This window comes from Staurois parvus, unplaced genomic scaffold (assembly GCF_062004578.1).
Source record: "Staurois parvus isolate SC_StPar_1 unplaced genomic scaffold, SC_StPar_1.0 ptg000313l, whole genome shotgun sequence".
NCBI lineage: Eukaryota > Metazoa > Chordata > Amphibia > Anura > Ranidae > Staurois > Staurois parvus.
Genome location: NW_028318109.1, coordinates 147,817 through 169,471, shown reverse-complemented (window position 1 = coordinate 169,471; position 21,655 = coordinate 147,817). Strand labels below are relative to the sequence as shown.

The 21,655-nt window shown below is 39.5% G+C and overlaps 1 protein-coding gene across 1 annotated transcript in view; it reads right to left on the bottom strand.

Annotated features, from left to right (window-relative positions):
* LOC149457567 (uncharacterized) overlaps positions 1–21,655 on the bottom strand; it is a gene marked incomplete at its 5' end in the record, with an annotated part of 278,900 nt that overhangs the window by 156,590 nt on the left and 100,655 nt on the right. Inside the window, 2 exons of the mRNA XM_089683530.1 lie at positions 12,438–12,479; positions 13,368–13,418. Of these exons, the coding sequence (XP_089539656.1) occupies positions 12,438–12,479; positions 13,368–13,418 (93 nt within the window). The remainder of the gene's footprint in view (positions 1–12,437; positions 12,480–13,367; positions 13,419–21,655) is intronic.

The following is a 21,655-nucleotide window of genomic DNA, read 5'->3' as shown; positions in this document are numbered from 1 at the left end:
TATATACACAAAGCTTAAATATGCACCTTTTGATATGTGAACATTTCAGAAGGTTTTTCTCACACATACTCTCTGCATGTAGTGTATGCTTATAATTTATGTTGGCCAAGTTTGTACACCAATGAAGTGCAAAGCTCTAATTACAAAGAAAAGTCTCACACATTGGTACTGGAACATCTGCCACTGCATTTTTAATGTTCCCTTAACTTGTCTTTCAAGTGTTCTGCATGATTTATGTTGGACTTCATGCAGGCTGTAGCAGAACTGACAGTCAAATTGGAAGAAAGAACTGAAAAACCTCAGAAAATATCTCATTTAACTGGCAGTAAAAGAACCAGGCTATGATCTCAACATTAATTTTATACACAGTTTGAAAAATTATCTTTGTGGTAAAAAATGGCAAAGCATAAAATATAATTAAAAATGCCTGTGAAGGAAAAACTGGAGTCTGAAGTAATGATTAGATATTTAATATACTAATGCTTTACTGCTTTTAGCACCTGCTCTCTGAAAATAGGGGAATACATTAACCAGACCCTTGCATGTATCTGGGTATTATACTAGTAAACCTTGGGGCATTGGGGTAACATACAGTATGCCTTTGGCTTTAATTACTCTTTGGACAAACCATTAGTTTAATGAGTTAAATGTATCAAGTGTTTTGTTTTCTGTAGCTGTAGAACATTTTACTATTTAAATATTGCATCTAGAATTATTTGTTACTATGAGTAGTTCTCTGTTTCCAGTGATAGCACTCTGCTGGTAAGAGGAATATCTTCTTTCTTCTGCCTACTACCTGACCCTATTGTTATGAGGGGCAGATGAATGGAGAGATAGATTTTGGTGTCATCAGCATAGAGATAATATTGGAAACCAGGGAAGGTTACCAAGTAACCAAGGGAGGAAGTGTACATATAGAATAGAAGCCTCAGGAGACCCTACAGAAAAGGGAGAGAAGATAGAGTTGTAGCTGACATTGGGACATTTAGATAGGTAAGAGAACTAGGAAATATACAATTAACTGAACTAACTTTTTTTTCCCTGTGTAACATTACTCCAACTGCTGCAAGTCAGGCCAATGATTGGTCAAAATCAACTTTTTTTCCCAAGGGGCATAGGTAAATCAAAGAGAACAAGCTTTCTGTATTTAAAGGATAAATTAATGTTTTTAACAAAAATAATAAATACACTTTTTGTGCAGGTAAAAATATGTGCATTTACTTTTTTTTTGTAGGAGTATGGAAAGCATTGCACCAATGATCAACAGATTGTGGGTGACATGCAAGACTCCTACAGACTGTCAGTGTAAGCTGTCTGCCCGTACACTGCCAGGAAGAATGTCACAATGACAGGAAGAAACAAAAAACTACCAGAGCTCTCATCAGTGCCGTGGTAGTTCACTGAGAACTACAAGCCGACAGCCACAAAGGTTGTCGGTAGTTGCAGTTTCCCATTCACATGCCTAGAAAATTGCACCAATTTTTGGAAGAAATCAAAATTAGATCTGCATCTTCTGCAGACATCCATACAGAATGCAGAAGTGTTTTCACACTATCCAGGATGTGGTCTTGGCGGTTTGGTAGTGGGTTAATAGTTCCACTGAACACTTAGTATAGCAGTCTAAAATAGCTAGAACATGATGGTATCTGTCTTCTGGCAAATTAAATAAAAGACAGTCAATGGTCAATACTTCTGTACAGTGCAATAGACATGTTTCAAGCTTTGGCAGACCTGTTCAATCAACTTGAACAGATCCAGAAACTTGGCTTGTTTCTTGAAGTAGGTAAATTTTTTGTGAACCCCCCAGTTCCCTGCCTCCAAGTGGATTCTTTCTGCCATTGAGAACTCACAGACTCTTGACAGTACAACCTGCCAGGTCACTGTTAAGTCATGGGGAAACATTATTCTGCAGTACAGTATACCATCACTCAGGATGGCATGGGGTCATTCTCTCAACAATTTCTTCATTTCTGGTAATAGCTTCAATCTTTCTCTGGGACTGGGACATCACTGTCACAATGACAGGAAGAAACAAAAAACTACCAGAGCTCTCATCAGTGCCGTGGTAGTTCACTGAGAACTACAAGCCGACAGCCACAAAGGCTGTCGGTAGTTGCAGTTTCCCATTCACAGAACTCTGTGAATGAATGACACAGGCCGGTGGGCGGAGCTCCACACGATCAGGTTTTTGCTCACTGTCGCGGGGGGAAATTGTGGGAGCCGGTGCTACAGTAACACGTTACATGTTACATCCTGAATATGGGTGCAACATGTTGCGAAAGGTGAACTTTTCCTTTAACAAATCAACCCTGTGGTGAGCCTACCACTTGTGGCATGGAGGATCTACACTATTCTGTAACAAAGTAAAATGTTCTCTACTTTTTATTTTTATTCATAATTATCTAATGTGTATTGTATATCTGTTCCCAATAGTCTTCAAAATTGCTTAGTTAAGTGTTTCAGTTTTATCTAGAAATAACATTCGAAAAGTGAGGCAAACAATGAATGTGTATACAATTGGTGAAGATTATCTCATAGATACAGTATGTGAATTTTAACTAAATTGAATTGGTTACCTAAATAAATTAGTTTGAAAAAAAGAACCTATTCAAATGACTTAAAAATGAATAATGCAGAAAACAGCAAAAACCTTTATAAAGTTAGGTCCAAAGTACTTAGACAAGGGAAAAAGCAATCAGATAACTCAATGGAATAAATAGTCCACTATTATTTTTTACAAATCTTAACAGCCATTTACATTCCGTGTAACCAAAAATACATCCATCTCTTTTTTTGAAGCAATATACGAAGTCAATTAGAACCAGTTTGTGTGGAAGGATATTCCACATAGCTCTCCTGGTAAAGAACACATTCAATATGTGGAGAGGAAACTTCCTTTCCACCAATCTCAAACAACCCTTTGTGATGACTTTAAGGTAAGCTTTACTTTGAGCTACTTCTGACTACTACTACTTCTGTATTAATACAAGGTGATCATATCCATTCATAATTACTTCTTTTCAAGGGTAAAAAATAAAATTCTTTTAATTTTAGTCCTTTCACATTTAATTAATTTAGATGACCTTTTCCACATTCTTTCCAGTTCATTATTCTTTCTGTGACTTGGTACCCAAATTGGAGAGCAACTTATACCCCCTGGGAATGTCTAGGAGTCCATGGGTTTGGGATAACCAACAGCAGTGTGGGAACAAAAAAGTTAAAGGAGTCCATGCCTACATCTGATTAAAGTGGCACTCCGTTACACTCCACCCCTCTTGAGCTTGTTGTCCCTAGTAAGTTTGCAGACCAAACACAGCCATCCTACACAAAGCATTCATGTGATCTCTCTTCAGTCAGTAGATGAATATCCAGAGGGTCCCACAACTGGAGCATAGTCATGATCTGGGCAGCCAGTGGGCTGTGATACATTATCAGGATGCATGGCTCTTCCAGAGGGTCTGGGTGGTAATTGTGGAATAGTGACAGGCAGTCAAAATTGAACCTCTGATGGCTAAAATGCTGGCATATGCACCTGTTCTGAAGATTTTGGACCAAAATCCTGTGTCCCCCCCCAAGAGCACAACCATACATACCATGATAAGGTGAGTAGCTTGTCCTATAGTGCCCTGCATGTTCAGGCTACTTTGGCCAAGTAATGGTTCTCTTTTCTTTGCTTCTTGAGGGCTAAGCCTCTCAACAGCTGTATCATGGTGTTAATGGACCTTTCATATGCCCGTTGCGCTGTGGGTAGTTCGAGGCAATGTGTTATTACTGGTTGCCTAGAAAATTGCACCATTTTTTGGAAGAAATCAAAATTAGATCTGCATCTTCTGCAGACATCCATACAGAATGCAGAAGTGTTTTCACACTATCCAGGATGTGGTCTTGGCGGTTTGGTAGTGGGTTAATAGTTCCACTGAACACTTAGTATAGCGGTCTAAAATAGCTAGAACATGATGGTATCTGTCTTCTGGCAAATTAAATAAAAGACAGTCAATGGTCAATACTTCTGTACAGTGCAATAGACATGTTTCAAGCTTTGGCAGACCTGTTCAATCAACTTGAACAGATCCAGAAACTTGGCTTGTTTCTTGAAGTAGGTACATTTTTTGTGAACCCCCCAGTTCCCTGCCTCCAAGTGGATTCTTTCTGCCATTGAGAACTCACAGACTCTTGACAGTACAACCTGCCAGGTCACTGTTAAGTCATGGGGAAACATTATTCTGCAGTACAGTATACCATCCCTCAGGATGGCATGGGGTCATTCTCTCAACAATTTCTTCATTTCTGGTAATGGCTTCAATCTTTCTCTGGGACTGGGACATCACCGTTACTGTATTCGCTCTATTAGGGAGACAACCACTGAATCTTCACTCTGTGTCTCCACCCAGTTGTATCCGATTTCTTCAGGTGGGCCCAAGTGTATAGGTTGCCCTGGTAGTGTATTTTGGGCTGTGCTTTAGTGAACATAACTTTGGAGCTGCGCAATCCCTTCAATCAATTTCAGGACTGTCACCTCCCATGGAGATATCTGTTTGATTGCAGGTAGGTCTATTGGTTTACTGATGGCCATGGGTGCTTTCGGGCCTGTACGTCTCAGCTCTAAGCATACAAAGTCTGCTTCTAATAGTTCATGGAACTTCAAATTGGAGTTACTTTTTATCTTTCTCTGGCCTTGTTAAACAAAAGTCTATTCATGATTTGTTCCTTCAGATATCCATTCACATTGCCCCTTTTGGGCTGTCCTATTTTACACTTTTTCCCTGACAGATTTCAGCTGTTATATCTTGCAATTCCAGTGCATAAATACTTTAATGGGAATGAAGATGGTGAGGGCGGTGTCTCTTACTGCTCCAGTCCAAGTACCCTTAAATGGTGAGACAGAGAATACAGGAATGAAGTTGTGGCACAAGTGCTGATGGATGATGATGAAACTGATGGCATTAGAACTCATGAGTGCTGTCATTGTGTGGCTAGCAGTAACAACAAGTGCAGATGAGAAAAATCTAGAAATGAGCCAAGGTCAGCAACAGTCTGGAACAAAACAGCAGACTGGGAGGAATCAAAGGAGAGTCCGGGAGCAGGCCTGGCCAGAAAACACAGAATTTACAGGTCACAAAGTACAGCTTTGTTAGCACTGGAATCCTAAAAGTGTCAGCCTTAAATAGCCCATTGCTACCACTATATGTGAGCATGCAAACACATCTCAAGATGTGCAATTCACGATTCTCCTCTAGACTTTCTTTTTTTTTAAAAGGTGCTTTTATTAATTTTAACAAAACAAAAAGGAAAACTGTTTAGGGTACATACTGACAGGCCAGAAGTACAAAGGAATATAAAGCAAATGTTTGCAGTTTCATACAAACATGACAAATATAGCCTATCAGAAATACAACTCCAACATCCCAACTGGTGAGTTTCCAATATAGGCACATATAGGCACATACTGCAAAAGAATAATATACAATATAGGTAAGGCACAAAACCATAAATCTCATACAAGAGCACTAAAGCGAAAGGGTATAAAGCACATCCCAAGGGGGTTCAACAGACATTAAATGTTTATCTCACCAGAGACAGCAGAGGTCCAGAAAGACAAAATTGTATCACATTTTTTGGACACCCTCTCACAAAGTAAGTCAGTTAATACATAGGTAAGGGACTATTTACCAAATCAATCCAAATAGGTAGAGTGAGGGGGGGGGTCACTCTTTTACACCATAAAGCAAAGGATTTTTTTCACATACAAGAAAAGAAATCGAAGTAAGTCTACCCATAGCATACAATCTAAGTGGGGTATAGTAAATTCTATGTACATATTTTAGTTGAATCACCTTATCCCCTGCTGCTATAACCCCAGAGAGTTGGTTCCCCAGCACTCCAAACCATGTCTCATCCTGCAATGTCAGTATATCAGACTGCAATTGGGTTTTGATCCTATCAACATGGGAAGCATGAGAGGATATTAACATGGAGTAGTATCTAGAGATAAACTTGGCATGATCATGCACGCATAACAATGCTTCCAGTTCTGAGGGCTGAAGATGAGCATCATGAAAGCCAAAATGAGCAGCCACTGAATGTCGTAGCTGTACATAGTAAAAATAGTAAGTGTTCAGAATGCCTAGTTCAGCCCTTAGTATAGGAAAAGATTTAAAAGTCCCTGCATCAAATAACTGATGGGCATACTTGAGCCCAAAGCGAGCCCAACACTGCACATTAGGAAGTTTGTCAAACTCTGACAGACTCTTGTTGAACCATAAAGGGGCATTCGGGGACCAAGAGAGTGGAGATCCATTTATCTTGTGATTACAAATATGATAAATTTTAAAGGGGGGTTCAGTACATTTGCCCCTATAAAGAGATACATTCCTATAGAGAAGATTGATCAATGCTTCGTAAGATTGCATTAGGGCAGCCTGGGAGGTGACCGAGGCATTATCTGAGTCAGGGAAAAACCACCAATGAATGCAAGTCAGCTGAGCAGCCAGATAGTAACATTTTAAATTGTTACTATCTAGTTTATTGTTAAATCCAGTACCACCTCTTTGTACTGGAAGTTGTAAAGTTTCTAGAGTAATCCTAGGGGGGTGTGAACCCCACAGAAAAGATGTCAAAAGGTCATTAACATCCACAAAAATCTTCTTGGGTAGATAAATTGGTGCATGCCAGAATACATAAAGAAATCAAGGTAAAAAAAATCATTTTAAATAAATTTATCCTGCCCAATAGACTTAAAGGATAAGTTTGCCATTGGACAAAAATAATACATGCACATATTTTTGCAGGTACAACAATGCATTTATTATTTTTGTTCAAAGGAGCCCGGAAAACATTGCACCAGCAATCAGTAGATCGCTGATGCCATGCAGGTCTTTTGCAGATCTGTCAGAATATCTGCTTGCCGTATGGGATGTTCGAGCAAGAAGGTATTCTGAGAGGAAGTTTCAGTTAACTACCACGGCGCTCCACAGCATCGTGGTAGTTCATTGAAAACTACAAGCCGACAGGAAGCTTCAATGAGCTACCACGGCGCTCCACAGCATCGTAAGGCTGTCGGGACTTGCAGTTCATTCATTCACGGAAGTCCATGAATGAATGACAGGGCTGTGTGGGCGGAGCCCCACACGTCCATGCTGTTTTCAAATCTGACAGATAGTACAGGGAAACTTTTCCCTGTATTATCTGTCAGAGAGAGGGGGGCAGAGGGGCAGCTGCAGATATGGGAACATGTTACATGCTCCACCCTAAAAATGGGTGGAACATGTAACATGTTCCCAAAGGTGAACTTATCCTTTAAAGGCAATGCAGCCCAGGTATGCAAACAATCTTTCAACCTATTAACTAGGGGGTAAATCTCAATTCCAAGATAACGAAATATAGAATCTATTTGTAAATAAGTAGTTGGAGGAACTATACTAGCTTTAGAATCCAAGAAAAAAGTACTGGACTTACTCCAATTCACTTTAAAACCAGAAAAGGAGCCAAATCAGGAAATGACAGTCTGCGCTGTGGTAAGAGAGTAGATAGAGTCCACCAAGTATAGGAGCCTGTCATTAGCATATAAATCTGTTTTTTCTTCCAAAGTATGCAAAGAGCTGCCAACAACTCAATAGCTTTGGCAAACAGCAGGGGTGAAAGTGGGCACCCCTGCTGTGTGCTATGAAACAAAGGAAAGGCACCAGTGATATGGTTATTAACTTGAATATGAGTCATTGGTTGAGCTTATAACAATTTAACCCAGGACATAAATTTTACACCAATCCAAGCTGCTCAAGGATCGCAAACAAGTAAGGACATTCAATTGAATCAAAAGCCTTATGTGTGTCCCACAACTCTAATGTCAGGCTCAGTAGGAGAAAGGTGAAGGTGGGTGAACAAACGGTGCAGGTTAATTGCCATAGAGTATCCCAGTATAAAAGCCCGTCTGATCTGAATGAATCAACTCAGTAATAACATCATTTAATCTATGAGCCAGGACCTTTGCTAAAATGTTTGTGTCAACATTATTCAACTATATAGGGTGGTAGGACTCAACGCCTGGGATCCTTGTTTGTCTTGGTTATCAGAACAATCAATGCTTCACATAATGAAACAGGCAACACCCCTGCCTCAAAGGCTGCTAAATACATAGATAACAGTTTAGTAGTCAAATAATCCGCACAAGTTTTATACCATTTAATAGGATAACCAACCAGGCCCAGAATTTTTTTTAGGAGTAAAGGAGGCAATAGCAGCATCTATTTCTTCCAATGTGATAGGGTGATCTAGCCAAATAAGACCGCATGTGCTCCTGGTCATATGCAACTCTAAGCAAGGATCCTACTATTTTTATCACCAAATTCAAACAAACGCTGTTTCTGATACAATATTTTTTTCTGAGGTTTTTCTACCAGTAGTAAATCCAGTTGTCTAGCAGATTCCCTCCAAAGTTGATAATTAGAGGATGAAGGCTTTTTGAGATATTCTAATTCCAGCATCAGAGCTGAATTTGCATAGGTGGAGACCTTCCAAGACCTGAGCTTTTTTATCACCCCAACAATGGTGCCTCGGAGGGTTTCTTTAAAGGCATCCCGTGCTATACCTATAGACGTCCCTCATTCCAATAATTACAAATATCGGTGGCAGTGGCAAAATGGAAAAATTCCTTCTTTAACCATAACGGACTCAGATACCGCAAGGTATACCCTCATGAGGTCAGAAAACTGAACTTAAAATGGAGTTCCACTCACTCTGTAAAAAAGTAAAAGTCAGCAGCTACAAAAACTGTAGCTGCTGACTTTTAAAAAACAGCCACTCACCTGTCCCACAATCCCGTGGTGCCCCCGCTGCAGCCCGTTTCACCGGCCGTCCTGTGTTCCAGGCGCAGCTTGCAGCTTCACAGCCGGGTGCCCACTGCACATGCACGAGTAGCGCTGTGCTTCCTGAATGGCTCCGTTGTCTTCTGGGACCTGTCATGTGTCCCAAAAGATTACAGAGAGGGAGGGTAGGAGTACAACTTCCGCTTCCGATCAACTAGGCAATCGCAGCGGAAGTGGGAGCGGGTACCCGTCAATTTCAGGCACCCGCTCCCCAAAGGTGCCAATCCTTAATGGGGAGTGGGGGACCAATCTTTAAAGCGGAACTTCCCCTTTTGGGTGGAACTCCACTTTAATAATTACAGGAGAGTGATCTGAGATGGCCCTAGGTAAGTAGCAGGTCTTCATTACTTTGGGGAGAAGATCCTAAGATACTAAACAGATATCTAGGTGGGATAGGGAGTCATAGGTGGTGGAATAACACGAGCATTCCCGGGTGTAAGGATTTATCCAGCGCCAACAATCAGTCAGGGTATATTTTGGTACACAATTAGCTAGAGGAGATGAACAATGAGAATCAGTACAAAACCTGTACAGCGTAGGAGAGAGAACAATATTAAGATCTCCCGCAACAACTAGAGGGCCTTCCGCTACCTGCAGGACCTTACTGCATCCCAAAATGTGACTGTAAAGGGAGGAGGCATATACAGAGCCACAAAAGTATAGGAGGAATTATTAATCTGCAGGACAGCTATAACATAACGAATATATAGGTCCTTGACAATTGTGAAAATAGAGCAACAAAGAGATTTGGAAACTAATAAAGTAATCCCCCAAGCATAATTAGAGTAGGTAGAGTGAAATGTATGTGCCACAAATGCTCATTTGAGGGCCATTACCGTAGAGCCAATGAGGTGTGTCTCCTGGAAAAAGATAAGGTGGGGTTTGTATTTCTGTATAAAGTTAAACACTAAAGATCTCTTAATTTTATAGTTATAGTTAAGCCCCCTAACTTTCCATGAGACAATGGTTAATTGTTGCAGCACCATCTCATTGGCTTGCACCAGACTTTCCAGATAGCTAAGGCCTTACACCCAAATACTTTAAGACACATACTCAGTGCCACCAGAGAAAAGAGAACCCACATAACATAAAAACAACCTAAGAAAGAAATGTGCATGTAAAACAGAGCACAGCAGTTCCCACCTGCCCGGCCCATAATCCCCAGTTGAGTATGGGCTTTATTCCTCAACACAAATAACAATAGGGGGAATATCTTCACCCTATCTAGATGGATGGGTAAGGTTCAGAACAAAGTCACTGAAACCAAACCTTTCAGTTCTTTGCTCTGTGAACTGTGAGCATAGAGCATGCAGCCATAACCATGAAAATTGGAGAAGTTCCTGAGATATCAGTAGCAATGGAGATACTGTTCCACCGGTATAACAGGAAACATACAACAAAACCACATTAAGGGGGACTCCAGTACCCTCTTGGGGGGCAAAACAGGAAAAATAGCACAGGGGACAATCACAAGAAAAGAATACACTCATGAGTTGCCTAGAGGGTCCAGCCAACCGTCCGCCTCTGCCAGAGTAGCAAAGAATTGGACTTTGCCATTATTCATCACATGAAACCTTGCAGGGTATAACATGCTGTAGGGGAGATGTCTGTCCTGCAAATGTTTCTTCGCGTTTTGGAAGGCTGCCCTTTGCTTTTGAGTTGCAGCTGAAAAATCAGGAAAAATGGTGATAACATTATTATTGTAGCTAAGCTTTTGCAATTCCCTGGCTTTCCACAGCACAGCATCCTGGTCATGGAAATAGAGGATCCTCGCAACCAGTGGTCCTGGACCTCCCAGAGGAGGAGCTCTCAAGGGGATCCCGTCAATGGCAAAGAATGGAAAAAAGGTGTCGAACCCCAGTGATATCTTCATCCATTCCATTAGGAATTCCATTAGGAATTCCTCAGGATTCTTGCCTTCTGAGCTCTCCGGGAAACCCAGGAAACATAGGTTGTACCTTCTCCAGCAATCTTCCAGGTCTTCCAGCTTAGTAGCATGTGATTTCTGTTCCGCCTGTATCTCCCAAAGGGAGGCAAACAAGGGATCATCCTCCACCGTACTGATCTGCTGCTCTGCATTGGTGACCCCATGGCACAGTTTGTGGACATCGTCTTTCAGGACAGAGAAATCTACCTGGTCTTGATGTGAGTAGTAAGGGAGGATTTGATCTGGGAAAGCATTGGTTCTTGTGTGTGCACCTCTGAATCCGCCGAGGACTCATCCACCACTCCCAGAAGCAGTGGATGGATTGTTAGAGGGATCTGACCACTTTGCGCCTCCCATTTCCCAGGCTGTAGCAACTGACTAATGTGAGGGGCTGCAGTGCTGGGAGTTTCAGGTGCCATCTTGAACCTAATGGGCAAAATGAGCTAATTTCTCTCCCGGAGTCACTGAGTGATCTTTGCCGATCTTCACCATCCTTAGGCAGACAGAGAGGGTTGGTAGCTCATAGAGGTATATTTGGAGTAAGCAGGATAGCGATGGCTTGTCAGGATAAAGTTCAGGATTACTGATGAGGAGCGTAAAATGGAGCGACAACTGCTTACATGCCGAAAGTGAGGCACATCCCTCACCCCCCTCTATACTTTAATTTCCAGTTCTGCCTGATGAATGGGCAGGCTCAAATCATTCAAGCAATCCCACCAGGTATAAGGTGGTCATTATTGCAGGTGTAGTAGGCTTCCTTCTTCCCCCTGGAGTATTGCTACCATCGTGCCACTCCCATCACTATTGTCTAACACAGCTGATCCAGTTCATAACATTTAATAGGGTGTGTGATTGTCTAAATGATCAGAAATGGGTAGTTTTAACCTAAAGGTTCCTAAATAAATGCAGAGTAGGGACAATGCAAACTCAGTTGGAAAGAAAAAGCTATGCATACAGTATATAACAATGTGAATCAAGTAATGTAGCTGTTACAAAATTTGCAATGCCCAAATAGGAATCTAAGTGGCAGCACAGTAAAATCTATGAAAAACCCAAGAGAGACAGATTACAGAAAGCATTGCCTGATAACAATAAACCATGCAATAAAGTACAGCGCACTACTTATGTTTCCCTTATGACTGTGGAAGGCCGTGGTAGTTCATTGAATATTCCAGTCAGTACATCTGCTTGCCCATACATCCTGTACAGGCAAGCAGATATACTGGCAGATCTGCAGGAGACCTGCATGGCATCAATGATCTGCTGATCGCTGCTGCAATGGTTTACAGGCTCCTGCAACAAAAAAAATTATAAAAAATAATAAATGCACATTTTTTTACCTGCATGTATTTTTTTTTGTATAAAGGTAAACTTTATACAAAAAATGAATCCGTTAAGTGTATCACAAGGTGTGCCTTACATATATTTGTTTCAAAAAAATTTGAGTGGCTATTTCAATACCTTATTTTCCTTAGGCCTAACATCTGTTAGAATAATTCTGGCACAATTTAAAGTATTTTATATTTTATATCCATACAACAAAGTATGATTTTAAAATGAAAAGTGATGGAGTAAGTGATTTTACTAATAAGTGTGTACCTTTTCTTAGAAAAAAAACACAGTCTCGTATATTAAAACATAACACATACCGGAGGACCGGGTGGTCCAGGGACAACGGCTGCAGCAGTACCCTTTGAAGAGAACAGAGTTATTTTTTGCTAAAAACACTTCAATTGGTTTCTTTTACAAACTTAATAAAATTTACCAGTACAGTAGTTTCATGAGTCATGATTTAATGCAGAAATATATTTTAGACCACTGATAGAGCAGCACTATTCATCTGCAATGTAAACTCTGCTGTACTGATGGAACTCTCTGTAGGGAATACACGGATTGTATCCACCTTGTAGTTGAAGATGGAACAATAAACTGGTCATTTTACAATGCAATATTGTGTGGACAGGCAGCACACCCTTGTAAGTTTTGGTGTAATGCACTCAATGTGAACAAACAAAACAATTTTACTAATGTTACTTTTGAAAAACAAGGAATGTGTCTGATGCGGCATGAATGGCAGGATGGGTATGGTAGTGTAAAATACACTATGCATAGCATTCAGGCTTAAACTGGTATGGTGTGGTAGGGCCCTAGATGGCCTATGAAAGGTCTATGAATAGAAAACATGGTGAAAATATAAAAAAAGTACCATCCCCTTTTTCATTGGAAACTTCTGTTCTGTGTGCACATTTAGGACATTTTTTTTGAAAGAAAATCATTGGTTCCTACTTCTTAGCCAGGGTTCCCTGTTTTGAAACATTTACCATTAAAAAAAATCCTAATCTTCTGTGCTATCATACATTTTGCCATTGATCCTTAACATGTTTAAAATAATCTTCAGGTGAATCTTTCAGAAAATGTAACATGAAATAATTTTTCACAACCGAGACCTGAGCACACAACAAACTTCTTTAAAAGACTTTTAGGGATTTATAGTTGTAATTTACAAACAGTAGAATACATTAAATTGGCCTGAAGTCATCTGCCATCAATATTTAGAGAAGCACATTAGTAATAGTTACCTTAAACATATACAAGCTGCCCATCCCGTTCCCTTCAGTAAGCGGCACTCCCTAGAAAAGAAAACAATACATTAAACAAATATTCAAGAATTTTGTTATTTGGGTCTCCGTACAAGCAATCTTTATATATATATATATTTTAATATTTAATTTTTATTCAAACACTCTGAAATTACTAGCAGGCACACTTGCAAAACTCTGTCTGATGGCTTTTTCAGAAGGTCTCCCAGTTACTAGAGAGACATACTAACAGAACATGGCATTCTCTGTGAGCTCTTGGTTTCAGCTGCCCTGGCTGCACAGCACAGAGGTAATAGGCTTTCCAAACTTCCAGCTTAGTGTGTCATTATGCTGCTTTATTTGCATAAGGGGCAGAAACTGTCATTGTACAGAACAATGTGGCTTCCTATAGATCTGCCCTCTGTTTTTTCTTCTCATTTGATAGACTGTTGCATTTTAAAAAAAGTAACAACTGACTGATAAAAAGAGCAAAAAACAGTAAGGATTAGGGGATGCTATCAATGCAATATTACAAGTATGATAGCTGGGAAAGAAAAAAAAATAAATCCTGCAGAGAACTTCCTGTGAGAGAATGATTAAATCACTTTCCCCAGATGGTAGCACCACCTTCATTTCCTCTTTCTAATGCAGAACAAGAGAACAAGGCAAGATGGCATGTAAAGTATATACTATAATGTAAAAAGTAACACAAATTAGCAGTACACATATATTTTTGATTTTTAAAATGCAATTTTAGAGTGTTCACATTGCAAAATATAAACTTTAGTTTGCAAGATCATTAAAATGGTTATTAAAAGAATTATGGACTTTATAATAAAAAAAGTATACTCAACTAGGTGGAGCGCTGGGCTGTGGAAGGGGTGGGAGGGGCTGGCTCAGGCTCTCGATGGATCACTGAGAGGCTGAGCCAGGTACTGGTCTAGGCTTCTGGGTGGATCCTGACCATATGGTTGATATCTTTTCAGAGCCTGGACCGGTTCTGTGAGACCAGCAGACAGTGGGCTTAAGGCAGAACTCCATGTAAATGTTTTTTTTGTCCTATGCAGTGGGGCTGTGGTCGCAGTGCATGGGTTAACTGCTCATTTTGTCCAGGGGGCCCCAAAAGGCTATACTTACCCTGTCCTTTGAACCTCCCAAAAATGGAGCTCCCCTTGTCCAGCAGTGGACTGTTTCTGCTGTCCTCATGCCTGGAGCTGGTCTATGGGTGTGATGATGTCAGGGACAGTCCATTCACAAGACAGCTAGCATACGGGGGGGCAGAAGCGGTAGGACCTGGGCTTGCACTTGGAGAATTGGTGGATTAGGCAAATATATCTTTGCTCTTATCACCCCTGGACACAAACGAGCAGTTAGCCCATGTAGTGCTGGCACAGCCCTACATCATGGTACAAAAATGTTTTTGCCTAGAATTCCACTTTAAGCTCTCTGTTGGCTGAAAACAGGTCACAGGAGTGCAAAACTAACTGCACTCCAGTGATCCAAAAAGCTTTTGGCTACACTATAAATAAGTGCTCCCTGAACAGTTTTGTTGACGGGCATGTTTGGCAACTGAGGCCCTGGATCCTGTGGCAGATTAGTGGTTAGGCTCTCTAGTGCACTGTTGACACAGGACAGTTTCTTGTTGTGTTAAGTACAAACACGTAGCAATATTCTTTACTTGTAATAGTCTCACTGCATAACAAGCAACAATTGCGCTCCAATGTGTAATTGATTTAACTGCCGCCTGAGTCCACATTGCAGAGATTTTTCCTCACTTTCTACCATGGTAACCACACAAGGAAAATCTCACCAGTGGAGATACAGACAATAAGAAAACTTGACAGAGGTTATAGCAGGCATGGCAGACTGAAGCTTTTGGGTCACATACTTCCACTTTTCTGGACGTTCGACTGAATTACATAATTCTATCTGAATAAGCAACCATGATAATTAATAAAGGATCTATTTTCTTACATAATTTTGCTATTGAGAACTTCAGAGAAAAAAATTCTGCCCCCTTTCTCATGAATAATACACTGTAAATTGCAATTATTATTTTGTTAGTTATAAAAGTGCTGTATACTTTGGCCCTTTGCAGATCAGTTAAGTTGAACTTTTAGCTGAAGCTTGGAAATACTGTAGTTGTCTACATATTTCTTTTAAGACAGGTTTCCTTTAAAAATGTTAAGAACAGAAAGGCTAAGGGATCAATAATTGGCACATCAGTGGTGGTCCAGAAATAATTACAAATCTTTGCAGGGTATAAACTGGCCTGATCTGATTCTCAGATTTTTCAGATTGTTTTGCTTATCCTTATTTGCTTTTGCAGGGGTCAGATTTGTAGATGAGCAGCTACAAAGAGAATGGCATAGAATTGCACCGGTGGGTGATATTCTACATTTCACAAAAGTAAAAGTGATAATTAGTAAAATTAATTGATCATTAAAAATGATAATCTAGGCAAATCCTTTTTTAGTTTTGGATAGAATAGGAAGAGTTGGGTCCTCTCTCAATTTTTTTTTTGGCTTTGTTAGTTCTTATGGGATTGATTTACCCCTTCCTAATCTATTGAAAACTAAACAAAGTACATTTTAAAGTATTAAAACCAAAAGCAAACATTTATCATATTGCAGCGTACCAATTCTTAGATGTATCAAAAAAGTTACATTAAAAAATGGACCTTGCTCAATGCCTCAGCCCTAACCAAATTTGCCTATACTCAACAGGTGTAAATAAACTGTGTTTCCAAAAACAGCACAAGTACCGACAGATATTTTGGACATACTTCTGTTTATTGATTAGAAAAAACAAATCATACTGAACACAAACATATACCTATTAAAATCCTCTAAGACATGCCTGAGGATCAGTGACATAACCCCAAATTCTATATATATACCTGGTAATTATGTATTTATGTTTAATTATCAATTAACACTGAGAGCTCTCAGAGAGAAAAGGGACATAAAATAGAAAGAAAATAGGAAAGGTGGCCACAAGTTAAATTGGCATCATGCTTGACAATTGTTCACATAATCCAGCTCAAAATTGTAAACAAAAATATGTGAATGGTGTGAATGTTGATGAAGACTTGACAATACATTATAGGCTAAAAAGCAAAACTGACTCTTGAAAAAAAATTTTTTTGTGCTTAGATTCACATCAATTGTAATTGCGCTGAAACCTTCATGTATAGATGCAGTCAGGAGCTTGTATTATGATCACAGACATCTCTACAGTAGGGACAATTGGATGTGGTCCAGAGGAGGTGACAGAATTCTTGTAAAGATGTTTTTAGAGATGTATACTGATATAGGTCAACTCCAACTGTTCATCAACCTCCATCGTACAATAGGCTGCCATTATGAAACCTCCACAAAAGCCCAAGTTAGGTTGGCTACCACATGTGATAGCCTGTGGATCTAAAACTTATGGCAAAAATTCAACATTGTATTCCATAAGAATTCAAACTTAGTTCGCTTGTACCTATGCCTTGTGCATCTCCCAACCAAAATCCTCAAAACTGAAGCTTTGAATGAGGTTTCAGTTCAATGGCCTTATTATAATATTGATTCAAAACAGTTCAAAGTATGTCCCTCATCCACAGTATGATTGATATACTTATCGAGCCATAGGATAGTCCAACACTGGTCCTGGCATAGCTATTGATCTGCCCAATTCTTAGATGTAGTGGCTGCATTTTTGTTTTTTAGAATTTCTTTCTAATATTTTCACCTTCTGATCTGGTCAGTAAGTCTGTCATTTTTCAACAGAACACGCTGTCTTGTGGATGTAGCAATTAGAGGGTTGAGACAAACCATTTACTATTTATGGAGGTGCTTACAATGATCAGCTTTTATTCATTTATGTAAAACCTTTATCACAAAAGAAAAAAAAGGTAATAAATAAAAAATGAAAAGTGTTATCTGGAGTTTGGCTTTAATTTGTTAGTGTACCTAAATCTGTTTTTAACACTCCCTCTTCCCAGACTGACAATGCCGCTGTCTCTGTTGCTTCTTTATCCAGAGTGGGGGCACTCTAATACAAGAGCTGTATTACTGGCCAGATCACCTGCTGAAAACCAAGGGGGAAAAAAGACCCAAAAAATAAAAATAATGCAGCCACCCCATATAAGGACTGGTAAGTTTCAATATATGATGTTTTTTGGTTTTGGGTTTAATGCTGTTTACTGTAACTGTTCATCGGTGACTGAAAATATAACACTTTGCTTTACATACTAAATTATGCAAAGTAATATTTTGTAAAAATAAATCCTGATATCTAATAAAAGAATATGTGAGGTAAACTCTTGATTACTAAAATGGTAGCAAAATCACCCTTGGGATTTCATACTTGCCAACATCTGAATCTAATAGTGGTATTTCCCTGTTGTCTCCAACCGGAAATAAATGTTCTGTTCTAGCCACGCATTTAATTAAATCCATAAGGAAAAAATGATTACATTCCAAAACTAAAAAAAAAATGGATACACAAACTTTTTAACAATCTTAAAGTTGCTTAGCCTGTATTTACCCATACAATGCTATCATATTTTTAAATTAATCTGCCATTAGAGGAAACTTCAACATTCTAATTTGAAGCAGAACAGACTCTGCTATTGTATGATTGATAGCTATGCTTGCATATATTTTCTGCTCTTTTTGACATTTTTCTATTATGCGTGTCACGTAAGTCTTTGGCTGTTAAATTTCTCTTTTAGGTACTGGAAATCTGCCATGGTCAATCTTGAGCAACCAGTCAGATTTTGATTTACTCTTCTAGAGATACATGAACAAATTGGCTTTGGATAAAAAATGCATCCAACTGTTCAGCACTTTAAGCATAAAAATTAATATTGTGAACACATGACACCAAAGATGGGTTTCCTGTATCTGAGGCTTAAGATGGATTTTTAATGTAAATTGTTTGTAAGGATATGTCACTATACTATTCACCAAATCAGCACATAACATGGTTATGCCTGGCGGCTGGCAGGTCTGCAGATTTGATTCATTTTTCTAACTGTTATCTATTGTCAACAAAGCAACTACATGTTATTAGTCTTGCAACTACATCTTTTATTGGTATAGTTTTAATAAAAGACAAAAGGAAAAGCAACTAAAAAGACTGCCATGTTTTCTGTCTTATAATATAACATACTCCACAATATGTAAGAAAAAAATCTTTATATGCAGCTTAGGTGTTTTAATGACTTTAAAATGAATTAATTTATTTTCATTCCTCCTACAAGCATTCACTGGTCCTCTCACCTCTCTTATTATTTTCCATTAAATTATCATCATCTTCTTTTCAAGTTTGCATTAGTACTAGGCACATAGCTGCACCATTTGCTCCCTTAAAGTGAACCTAAAATGTATAAAGCATCTTTGCTTTGCAAGTGCAGGCCCTACAAGGTCCGATAACATGCTGATACATTATTGTGCAGCTAGAACTCTGCAAATGTATCATATAAATATATTTTTAAAAATCAGAGCACAGGCACTCCTTCACTAGATTCCATGTGGCAATGCCATACCTTTCAGTAGATCCCTTAAGCACCTGGCAATCGGGCATTGCACTGTGAGGTGAGGACATTCCTACACCCTGCTTTCAGGAGAATTCTATTTGGAAAGAAAGTTCAGGGGTGATTTCAGGGTTTTTTGGAAGACAGCTATGAAAAAATGTTTCCAGTTTTAGTAAATCAACCCCAGAGGGTCTACAAAATCTTTAGTTTGCTCAGCTATAGATTCTCCTGATAAAGCTCTATGAAATTTACTAAAACTAGAGCCTTAGAATCTGGTGCAGCTGTGCATGATAGCCAATCAATATCTAACATCAGCTTGCTCAATTAAGCGTTTACCTTAAAACCTGGAAGCTGATTGGTTTCTATGCAGAACTGCACCAAATTTTGCAGTATCCAGTTGTAGTAAGTCTTCTCCATAATCTAGGTATTTCAAGAATGCAAAATCAGGTGCATCTGTGTATGATAGCCTATCAGCTTCTAACTTGAGCTTGTTTAATTAAACTTTGACAATAAAATCTGGAAGCTGATTGGTTGCTATGTAGAGCTCCACCAGATTTTTCACTCTCTAGTTTTAGTAAATCAACCTGTTTTTTTAGCTTGGATACTAACATAAATCCCAGTCATTGGCTCTGCTTGGACTTGCTGGGCTGATCTTTGAGCTAATTTACTGAAGACACCTGTGTGGGAAGTTCTAGGGCTGATATTTTGTCAGTATTCAATTTATGCACCACTGCCCAACTGGAGATTTACAGTGAAGGGGATTTGTTCCCCTGCTGATTTTGAATGTTTGCCCACTCACAAAGAAATGATCAGTCTAAAAATGGTAGGTGTATTGTAACACTGAGAGACAGAATAGCATCAAAAAATTCCAAAGAAATGCATGTCTAACAAATTATGCACTGATTTGCATGTTCATGAGGGAAATAAGTATTTGATCCCCTTCACAAAACATGACTTAGTACTTGGTTGCAAATCCCTTGTTGGCAATCACAGAGGTTAGACGTTTCCTGTAGTTGGCCACCAGGTTTGCACATATCTCAGGAGGCATTTTGGCCCACCCCTCTTGGCAGATCCTCTCCAAGTTAAGGTTTGGTGGCTGACGTTTGGCAACTCAAGCTTTCAGCTCCCTCCACAGATTTTCAATTGGATTAAGGTCTGGAGACTGGCTAGGCCTTTCCAGGACCGTAATGTGCTGCTTCTTGAGCCACTCCTTTGTTGCCTTGGCTGTGTGTTTTGGGTCCACAACCCATTTTCAATGCCTTGGCTGAGGGAAGAAGGTTCTCACCCACGATTTGATGGTACATTGCCCCGTCCATCATCCCTTTGATGCGGTGCAGTTGTCATGTCCACTTAGCAGAAAAAAACCCCCAAAGCAGAATGTTTCCACCACCATGTTTGACATTTGGGATGGTGTTCTTGGGGTCATAGGCAGCATTCCTCCTCCTCCAAACATGGCGAGTTGAGTTGATGCCAAAGAGCTTGATTTTGGTCTCATCTGACCCCAACACTTTCAACCAGTCCTCCTTTGCATCATTCAGATGTTCATTGGCAAACTTCACACTGGCCTGGACATGTGCTTTCTTGAACAGAGGGACCTTGCGGGCACTGCAGGATTTCAATCCTTGTCGGCGTAGTGTGATACCAATTGTTTTCTTGGTGACTGTGGTCCCAGCTGCCTGGAGATCATTGACAAGATCCTCACGTGTAGTTCTGGGAAGATTCCTCACTGTTCTCATGATCATTGACACTGCACGAGGTGAGATCTTGCATGGTGCACCAGAACTAGGGAGACTGACAGTTGTTTTGTGTTTCTACCATTTGCAAATGATTGCACCAACTGTTGTCACCTTCTCACCAAACTGCTTGGCGATAGTTTGGTAGCCCAGTCCAGCCTTGTGTAGGTCTACAATCTTGTCATCCTTGGCATCCTTGGACAGCTCTTTGGTCTTTGCCATGGTGGAGAGTTAGGAATCTGATTGTTTGATTGCTACTGTGGACAGGTGTTTTTATACAGGTAACAAAATGAGATTAGCAGTATTCTCTTTAAGAGACTGCTTCTAATCTCAGCTTGTTACCTGTATGAAAGACACCTGGTAGCCAGAAATCCTGCTGAATGATATTTCCCTCATGAACATGCAAATCATTGCATAATTTGTTAGACATGCACTTCTTTTGAATCTTTTGTTGTTATTCTGTCTCTCAGTGTTACAATACACCTACCATTCGATTTTTAGACTGATCGTTTCTTTGTGAGTGGGCAAACATTCAAATTCAGCAGGGGATCAAATACTTATTTCCTTCACTGTATGTCCTGAATGTGTACTCATGTGACCTTTGTGCTGAAGGTCATACTTTAAAGTAAGAGAATGCCCAAAAGGGAATAAAGGTGGTAACCTTTTCTGTGGACACGTATTCCTTCACAGACTGTTTTACAGATTATATTGCTTCAAGGACCTGCACTGTTTATTTTAGAACTGTTATCTGCAGAGCTGTATGCTATGTTATTCACATTTATATTTGGTGGTGTATATTTTCTTTTGCACTTGATATTTTGTTATTAATTTAGAGTGTTTGTCACATGACTTTTTTAGACTCAATTTTATATTTGTATATAATATTACATGTTACACATTCATATTCTTCATATATTAGTTTACTTCAGTGCAGAGAGGGGCAGAAATTGTGAAATTTTGACATTGAAATTTGGCATTGATATTGAAATATGACTAATCATGACAAAAAAATAATTGAACGATAGTGATCA